At 37.5% G+C, this 10,584-nt stretch overlaps 1 protein-coding gene across 1 annotated transcript; it reads right to left on the reverse strand.

Moving 5' to 3' along the window:
• Positions 1-712: 712 nt before the first annotated feature.
• LOC137041174 (flavin-containing monooxygenase 5-like) lies at positions 713-7,377 on the reverse strand. Its single transcript, XM_067417198.1, has 8 exons — positions 7,068-7,377; positions 6,725-6,913; positions 6,445-6,610; positions 5,792-5,934; positions 4,713-4,912; positions 4,232-4,587; positions 1,542-1,614; positions 713-1,442 (listed from the first exon to the last, which is right to left on the reverse strand). The coding sequence occupies exons 1-8, from the start codon at positions 7,197-7,199 to the stop codon at positions 1,013-1,015; spliced, it is 1,689 nt and encodes a 562-aa protein (XP_067273299.1). The 5' UTR covers positions 7,200-7,377; the 3' UTR covers positions 713-1,012.
• Positions 7,378-10,584: the final 3,207 nt, after the last annotated feature.

Raw genomic sequence — 10,584 nt, forward strand, 5'->3', positions numbered from 1 at the left:
CTTTTAATTAGAAAAACTATACAAATTTCTATACAAATATGCCTGTGTACTTAACAGCCACTCATTAATAGAAGATTCTGTATTCATCATAAAAAAATATTACAAACATGAGTCCTTGGTTGGTCTCCTGGAGAAAATGAAATCTGGCTTTGACCCTGACAATTTCTTTAGTGTGGACTTTTCATTAAAAAATGTTGTACAAATAATAATAATAATTTTTAAAAAGAATATAAAAATGGTATATCAAAAATATTAATCTTGCAAAAAAAAAAAAAAAAAAAAAAAAAGGTTATACAATAGGCTAGATTCTTTTTCTGTTGAACTTGAACAAAAATATAGAAAAAATATCAATATCCAACCTTAATTCTTCAACAAGCTGGTTACATGTAAACATGTAAATGTAACCTCTTTTACTTCATTTTTTTTTAACAGTATTTGTCACAAAAATTATATATGCCAAGCTTCAGTCCAGTTTTTAAATGTATTTCAACACAACAAGCTTTTATGAGCTGTTAATTTATGTATGTCTGTATAATCGCCATTCATACCTAAATAATTCTGTCACCAAAACTTCTTTTTTTATTCTGTGGAACACAAAAGGAGATGTTTGGCAGAATGATGAGACTGCTCTTTTTCATAAAATCAGGGTTCACAAATAATCTTTTTTTTTTAAATTGATTTATTTTTCCTATTAATATTACAACAACTCATAGGGTCATTTGGTAATAATAATACAGTCACATTTTGATATTTATTGTATCAAATTGAATTCTCATGCTTAATTATTAAAATAGCTTGTGTATGCTGAAAATGTATTTATACCTTTCTTTTAACAATAAAAAATAAATGTGTTAAACGTATATTTGTTATATTATTATTACTCACAGTGATAGCTGGAAGCTGTACAGCTAATTCACAGGATGTAAAAATCTCACATTTTTTCTTACACGGTTACAATCTACCCTAATTACAGCACACTTGTTATGATGTTATATATATATATATATAATGATCACTTTGTGGTCACTGGCAATGGTAAAAAACTCCTGATCTTGTCGAGGAGTGATGAAGGGTCTGCTATGAGTGTGTGCAGACTGGCCCTGCTGTAATACAGAGCAGACAGCAGCACTGCAACAGACACTGAGAATATGAGTGAATGAGAGGAGCGCTGGGACTGCGGCTCTGGTGCACAGCGTGTTTTCAGGGGCTCTGTGACTCGATCCCACTGAGTCAGGATGGCCTGCCGTGCACCTTCCCATTGGCCCGGTCCGTGCAAGCGAAACTGGTATGGGGTGCAGGGCCCGAAGATGATGTTCAGAGCCAGTCTAGGGTCTGTCAGGAGCAGCTTCAGGATAGAAGGACGGACACCCACTTGTTTAGCCAACTCATCCATGTAGGGGATGTAGTCCACCTGGATGGTGTGTCTCTGGGCAGCCACATACCTGCATGACAGTATGATTAAGAGCCATCAAGATACACATAAGAAATTGTGTAAATGCTGTGTAATATAGGCTAGTCATGTGAGATGAAGTGTGGAGAACCTGTTAGCCATTTCATTGTCCTTTGCTTTTATGTCTTTTATCATTGCACTCATTGGAGGCAGTTTGCACAGACCTAGGGAACAAATCACACGTTCTGACATGTTCATATTTTACTTCAAAATAAAACGTTAAAAAAGGGTAATTTCATGTGGTACTGTTATTTCCGAATTCTAAACTTTCAATCCAAAAAGACAATTTATTGAAAATACAACAGTACTTTAATAACAAAATTAGTCAGTTTAATTCTACAGGCAAAAACAGAGAAAGGGTAAAACAAAAATGAAAAATTTAATTATGATGGTTTCAGGTATAAGAAATCTTTAGTAATATTGTAAGAGGTTTATTATTATCTTTAAAGCAACTGTATGTAGTTTTGCTCAAATATTACTAACATTTTCACTAGTGCTGTCAAATTGATTAATCACAATTAATCACATTAATATAAAATTTGTTTATATAATATGTGTGTATACACACATACATATACAGTATAATATATAATGTGTATAAAAAATATATACACACATATATAAACAAATTTTATGTTAGATGCGATTAATCATGATTCAACTGTTAGTGCATGGTATTATAGCAAAGTGGAAGCAATTGGGAACAACAGCAACTCATCCACGAAGTGGTAGGCAACGTAAAATCACAAAGCGGGGTCAGAGCATGCTGAGGTGCACAGGACGGAGAAGTCACCAACTTTTTGCAGAGTCTCCAAACTTTGTGTGTCCTTTAGATTAGCTCAAGAACAGTGCGTAGAGAGCTTCATAGAATGGGATCCCATGGCAGAGCAGCTGCATCCAAGCCATACATCACCAAGTGTAATGCAATGTGTAGGATGCAGGGGGGAAAGGACACCGCCATTGGACTCTAGAGCAGTGGAGACGTGTTCTCTGGAGGGATGAATCACGCTTCTCTGTCTGGCAATCTGATGGACGAGTCTGGGTTTGGCGGTTGCCAAGAGATCAATACTTCCCTGACTGCATTGTGCCAAGTGTAAAGTTTGCTGGAGCAGGGATTATGGTGTGGGGTTGTTTTTCAGGGGTTGGGCTTGTCCCCTTTGTACCAGTGAAAGGAACTCTTAATCCATCAGCATACCAATACATTTTGGACAATTTCAAGCACCCAACTTTGTGGGAACAGTTTAGGGATGGCCCCTTCCTGTTCCAACATGAATTTCAGTGCACAAATTAAGGTTCATAAAGACATGGATGAGCAAGTTTGGAGTGGAGGAACTTGACTGGCCTGATGGAACACCTTTGGTAAAATTAGAGCGGAGACTGGGAGTCAGGCCTTCTTGTCCAACATCAGTGCTTGACCTCACAAATGCACTTCTAAAATATTTGTGAAAAATTCCCATGAACACATTCCTAAACCTTGTGGAAAGCCTCCACTGAAGAGTTGAAGCTGTTATAGCTGCAAAGGGTGGGCAAATTACATATTAAACCCTGCTGATTAAGAATGGGATGTCATTAAAGTCCATGTGCATGTAAAAGCAGGTATCCCAAAACTTGGGAGTTGTACATTGTGTGCCAAGAGTTTAAATTGTGCATGTTTGCAATTAAATGTTGGTTAACACAATTAAACACTGCTCACAATGGACTGCATAGACAATTACAAGATAGAAGAGATATCATGCAGAAATGCAAGGATGCAAACTTTCAAAAGTTTACATGCTATGAGATGTATTTATTTGCATGCTATCCTGAGATGGGAGTGTTAACAGAAAAAGAGCCATCTTTTATAATTAACACTTGCAAGGAGGTCCACTTTGTTGTTAGATGTATAAAAGTTATCTTCAGCCATTAGACAGATAACTACAACTATCATCTATACTGTATAACATCATGACATTTAGTGATAGGATAGTGCCAGAAACAATCGCAACCTCAATCAAAATTTCATTGGGAATTGGGCTAATTTATGATCGAAAATTAGCGGGTATATAATTTAATAACATAGCCAAATCTCAAAGGCAAAAACACAATACATAGCATTTCAGCTAATATTAGTATTAAATGCTGATCAGTCTTTACGCCATTAGTTTTACTAAGGTTTTGCCACAAGTAAAAACCTTGTCTTTTTACTCTTGTCTGGCCCTTTGCAAAGTTACTTTCTCTTGTTCTCTGTTTAGATTCCTCTTTCAACTTTCTCTTTGGTTTCTAAAGGCCACTTTACACTGCACCGACAGACGCTGACCAACATGGACAATCACCAGATGTCTCTTTCTCAGACACTCCAAAACCCAACAAAAACAGATTAAACATGTTAAATCGTCAAAACAAGCAGGACCAACGCCAACAGATGCTGACAGGGGTAACACAGATCTGACAAAACCCAGACTATTCTATTGCTGTGTGTGTCTATTGCTGTTGGTCAGTGTCTCTCAGTGCAGAATGCATTGGGCTTTACTGCTGTCTCTGCTGTGATGTCCATACTGATAATTCCTGTAAAGGAATCCATTCTTTTTCATGGAATTTTGTGAACACTCACCAAACTTACATAGCCTATGTATGGCAAAGAAAAAGAAGCCACTCATCTTAAAAGTCAGTGAACCATCAATGATTTGAAACAGATATTTCAAGGTTGAAAACTTACACACAGTTGCTTCAATAGGTTAAACAATGCACAGGATTAATTAAGAACATCCTGTTTGTAGGAGGTCAGGAGGTCATGTTTGATACCTTTAAAAACACGAGTGGCCCAGCGTGCTTGCATCTCAGAGATGGGCATAATGGCTCCCAGAGGCTGGATCAGACCAATCACGGCTAAAGTTGGGCGTTCTAGTGCTGGGGGATACATGTATTTGTACAGGGAAACCTTGTTCTTTGAGACAGGAATTACATGTGAAGACAGGAAGGGGAATGAGAAAGTGTAGCCAGTGGCAAACACCACCAGATCAATGTCATCCTCAACCGTGCCATCCTCAAAAACCACACTTGAGCCACGAAACTCTTGCACATTCGGCTTGACTGAGACGGTACCAGAGAGGATCCGGTTTGGTAAATCATCATTGACCATGGGATGTTGGCTGAAAACTCTGTCAGGTAAAAAAAACATACACAATACAACATTTTACAACACAATATAATATCAAAGAGAGTATGCTGTATTTAACTCTGACCAACATCATCAGAGTCTTGTTTCCTCCAGTGTTCAGAGTACCTGTGTGCAGGCTGCAGCCCATAGAGCTTGTGGTTAAACCTTTTATTCAGTTGTTTCTCACCCAATTTGTTAAGATATCCAACAGGCAACAATCCAAGAAACCACATTAGTGCTCTGTTATTAAACATCATATCCAAAGGAACACCTTTGTCTCCTACACGATTTAATATCCAAGATCCTTTGCGGGTGCTCAGATAAACCTGAAATTAAAGAGACAGTTTAACTAACAGCTACTCATCATCATTTTGTTTAAAAAAATGTTTTCCTTCTTCTGTGGAACCCTGAAGGAGAAATTCTGAAGATGCTCTTTTCCAAACAATGTCAATGAATGTGGACTAAGCATTCAAAAATGTCAAAAAGCACAAAAATTATCATGTTCAGATGACTTATACATTTATGGTACTTGTGTTTCCCTTTTAAAGCAGTAAAGGCCCTCTAACATTTACTTTTAGTCATTTAGCAGACGCTTTTATTCAAAGCTACTCATAAATGAGGAGAACAATAGAAGCAATCAAACCAACAACAGAGCAACAAATGTGCTGTGTAAGAGCCCCAATAGACCCAGTTATTCTTGCACAGTACATATAGCAAAAAATGTTTTCGTATATTCAGTCTATTCTTAAAAATGGCTAAAGACGTAGCAGCTCAGGTAGAGTAGGCAGGTCATTCCACCAGCTTTCATTCAACCAGCTTCTAACAGTCAAGAGTAAAGGTCTGTTAAAGTGATTCTGTGCCTCTTTGGGATGGCACCACAAGGTGCTGTTCACTTGCAGAAAATCACAAGCTGTGATGTGCCCTCTTCAGCCCATTAAAGACCACTCTCTCTGTTGCATTCTGGATCACTTTTGACAGTGCTCCTTGTTGCAGTACATATCAAACCACCTTTAAAATTTCACTTTTTGTGTTTTGTCGAAATCAAATTGTTTCGAACATCATGAGGTGAGAAAACAAGGATTGTAATTTTCTAAATAAATGCATTTTTTCAATTCTAATATATCAAACAATGTGACTGGTGGGTACTTTACAAAGAAGAATGGAGAAAAAAAAAGAAGTGAAAAAAAGTTGTTGTGGTATATCACCTGTTTGGCCATTCTGCTCAGCTCTACAGCAATATCTCCTCCAGAGTTCCCAATGCCAATCACAACTACCCTCTTCCCTCGCCATTCTTCAGGGTTTTTGTAGTCACGGCTGTGGAAGAATTTCCCCTTAAATGTGTCTATTCCTGTAAGATATGTATAATATGGATATGTTAATATGGAAAATATCTATCTATCTATCTATCTATCTATCTATCTATCTATCTATCTATCTATCTATCTATCTATCTATCTATCTATCTATCTATCTATCTATCTATCCATCCATCCATCCATCCATCCATCCATCCATCCATCCATCCATCCATCCATCCATCCATCCATCCATCCATCCATCCATCCATCCATCCATCCATCGTGTGTCATTATATATTGTATATTCTGATGCTGAATTTTTCTTTGTGAGCCTTTTTCTTTCTTTCTCTGTAAACCTATTAATTATATAAAACAAATCATATTCAACATTTAAGTATGAGAGAGTTTTCTATTAATTTTACAACAAATGTGATAAGGTTTAATGACTCTTGTACACCTATAAAGTTTACTAGGAGTGTCCAAAGTTTGGCTTTTATTGACTTTATGTTGCTGCACTTTGCACACAGACTATGTTTGCTTAGCCATCACAAGTACTGCACCTGGAAAGTCCTTTAGAGGGAGATGAGGGTGACAGTGGTGACCGGTGCAGACCATCACAGCATCAAACACCTGCTTCTCCGTCCGGCCATCCTTGGATTCTATCTCTACATCCCACTGACCCGAGTGAGGGAAATCTGGCCTTGGTGTAACATGAAGGACTTTAGTCTAAGAAACACAAAACATGAATAATAGAGACTCTCTGAAAACTCTAAAACCTAAGATAAACATGGGGTACAGTACATTTTTAACTTCACATTTCACAAGATATTCAGGCCAGACCTGGAAACGGATGTGCCGTTTGAGCTGGAAGTGATCAGCGTACATCCGGAAGTAGTCCATGATGCGGGAGTTGTGCATGTAGTTTGGGAAGTGGGAAGGGATGGGGAAATCACTGAAACACATCCTCTCCTTTGAAGTGTTGATAATCAATGAGTAGTAAATGCTAGCACGATCTGGATCTGGAGTTTCCTAAGATGGAAAGAGAAGAAGCAAACTGCATCAGTTTATCTCAGCTTCTTGTTCATTGATGGTCTGCAATGAACCGTGCCTCAGGGTTCAGTGCTTGGCCCTCTTCATTTCTTATGGATATTTCAGTGAGCCCAGTCATATAGACATATCTCACCTTAAACCTCCAAAGACCTCCAATGTCATCGCTGGTCTCAAAACACACTGGCTCCAGGCCTTCATCCAGGCAGCATTTGATGCAGGTCAGCCCAGAGGTCCCTCCTCCGATCACAGCAACACGTTTAGCCATGATGATCCACAACTGCCAGATTTGGTGAAGATGGTGCAGATGGTGAAAATAAATGAGATTTGGGATTTAAAGGTGTCAGGAACTGGCTTTTAACATTTTTTATACTGTTGTCTGAGGTCAACTTATGATTCCTGCATGGTTTTTACATTCAAAACATCATAACTAATAAGTAATAGGCTATTTTCTACACTGGTTTTGAGTCTCTTTCCTGAACGCTGGGTTTTGATGGGCGTGCCGCACTGGAGATTTGGAATTAAACGCCCACGACAAGGATTGGAGAAGATTTGCATATTAAAGAGCTTCAACTCTCTTGTCAGTTCACGGGAGGGATTGTTTTGAAAGCGCCAACCGGAATAATTTTCTGACGGGGCTCAGTCTCAAAATGTATTTATCACACAAACACAATGATTTATCTCTCATCCCCCCGTGATTGATAATTTTTTTTTATTACTTGGCCCACCCAATCGGTGGATATAAGCGCAAATCACACAAACACACATGCACACAGATCAAGAAATGAATGTTATTTCACTATTTAAGATTCACCGGCCTGCCGACCGGGCTTATGTTTTTGTAGCCCCTCTGGAAAACACATAGCCCTGGGATGTTGGGGTTTGCGAGCCCTGGGAGTCTATTCCCAAATTGCAATGAACCAACAAATAAAGGATTCTCCAGCCTGTGACAGCATTCTAAGGTATGTTCAGTTAGACACGTACACATAATCTATACGATCTGTAACAATCCAATACTATCACACAAAAAAAACATGTTTTACCCACACAAGCTCCACAAGTTGGTGGGAAGCAGGCATACGCATTTATCTGTAGAGGCGGCGGTTCCCCCTTCTAATATGCCATTGATTTGAGAGCCTCGTTTTCTGGACGTGGTGTCTATAAAAGCTTTTCTTTCACTAACAAGGAAGTTTTCTAGCCTGACGTGGTCATACTCAATTCTAGTCAGAATATGAGTCTGATACTGCTCCATTGGGCTTTGATTATGGGGGCTTATTTCAACCAAACAGGAAAGACCTTAATTGAATAGACTACAAACAATCAGAGAGCTACAGACTACAGATGCTAATGACATCTTTCCCATCGACAAATGCCTTGATCGCGGTCCTCTGTTCCTCTTTTAAAATGAACGTGCTGACGATATCTTCTATTACAGACGCGATGGCAGAATCTGCACATCTCAGTTCTTCAACAACAGCCATCATTGTTGTAAACTAATTCAACCCAAGCCCGCTTTGATGATGTGAGTGATTATGTTTCTGTGATAATCTGTCAATCATCGCCCTGACAATGTGATTGGTCCAAACAGTTTCTGTTCGGGCATAATAACTCCTCTATGGATCGAGTCCAGACCGAACTTCCCGACCTAAAAATGTTGAGGGCAGGGCTAAGTTCAGCTGGCATCCAGGCTATAACTTTTCAGCTCCGAAACGTGCATGATATTCTTATATTACCATGACCTTTTATATATCAAAGGCTCAAGGGAAAGTTGATTTCTCAATTCATCACCTCTTTAAACTGGTTTCTATATCTCAGACACAGCTGTGGTGTGCAAACTATGAAATGATTTTACCTCCTAGAGTAGACCTACTATATAAACTATAAAATTATTCATCTGTATCTGAAAAAGTAAATATGGACTGTAAACATATGCATTTGATGACAGCGCTGGTCAATAAGAAGTTCCCACAGTTTACTGTAGCTACAATTAATTTCAGTAACAACTGATAAAGTGAGGAGCTAAGTAAAGGCAATTAAAGTTGTCATGAAATGGAAGTTGCAATAGTATTGTTTTCCATTTTGTCCTCAAACAAGAACATTTTTCAAGGTAGAAGAACATTTTGTTCTGGTTTGCTATTCAGTTTTCATGCAATGTCACACCCTTAATAGAATGTCCAAGTTACATACATTGTTTTAAACAATACAGAATGTTTCAAAACAGCTTAACAGGAAAATGATTCAATGATGCAAACAGAGTTTATTTCGGCAGTACATCAGCTCTAAATATTCAGAGCAAAGTTCAGCCAGTCATTTTTACTAGGTTCATACCAAGTAATAATGTGAGTAAGTGAAATTATACACCTTACTGATGATGCATACTACAGGCAAGCAGATGAACCCAGAATATAAATGCAACATTCAGTGTCTTGTTAAGGGCTTTTCCAGAGAAAACCATTATAAAGAAGACACTTATAACGATTTAGCACATCGTTTTCATATTCTGGCCTCATCTGCTTGTCTATGTATACATCATCAATAAGGTGTACTGAATTTGTACATTAAGGCACTTTATTTGATTGAAAGACACTAAGTAGGATTGAAATATTGCAGATGGTGTATAGGACATATGGATCACAAGTGTCCAAAACTTCTATTTAGTTCAGATTTTTGTTTTTCTTCTTTTGTGAGGTGAACTAAATAGTCATGGCTTGAAACAGATGGAAAATTGACAGGCCAGTTCTATGGATGTTTTGCCCTCCAGGTCTCTGTGCCAGACTTAAAATTATGACTTGTAAGTGTTGCTCTCATGCTATTTTGAGTTGATTTCATGGTGACTTAAAGCATAATGTAACCCTTGGGATTAAAAACGCACTTTAGCATACTTACAGTTGAACGTCTTTTTTTACCCACTTAAGACTTTAGTATATGTAATTCAATAATTACCTCTATTGTCTTTGAATAACAGTTAAAGTGTACTGTCAAATATATTGACAAACATTTATGGTAAACTAATTTCTACTTTAATGTAATTCTATTGAAACTTGAATGTCATGCAATTTAATATATTTGCGACAAACATTTATGGTAAACTAAATTCTACTTTAATGCAATTCTATTGAAACTTGAATGTCATGCAATTAAATATATTTGTTATTACACAGTTGTAATGATGAAGTTGCAATTTAGTAGTTAAAATATATTGACTATAAATTATAAGCCTATAGCTATACAAGGTAAACTACTTTGCATGTATTTACTATGTTAGTTAAAAGATCAAAGTAATTGTAGAAGATTGTAAAACATAAATGATTTAAAATGCAGTAAGTAAAACTTAATTTGAAAGTGTAAAGTACACATCATTTTATTTCATTTAATATTACACTGCAAGTGCACATTCGATACAGTTAAGAACACTTCTTTTTGTCAAGGGAAATGCTTGTAATGCAGCATATAATGGAAGTGGTGGTGGTCCGTTATTGTTCGTATGTAATCATTTCTTGCATACGCAACTAGCACACGTATGGCTGTTTTCATGCAGTTCATATGAAATACCCTATTGCGTCATCACTAGTGTAACATGTGGGAATGTACTGTGAAATCGACTTGCAAAAACACTGACAGTAACTTCCGCATGTGACGCATCTATAACATAC

This window comes from Pseudorasbora parva, chromosome 15 (assembly GCF_024679245.1).
Source record: "Pseudorasbora parva isolate DD20220531a chromosome 15, ASM2467924v1, whole genome shotgun sequence".
Lineage (NCBI taxonomy): Eukaryota > Metazoa > Chordata > Actinopteri > Cypriniformes > Gobionidae > Pseudorasbora > Pseudorasbora parva.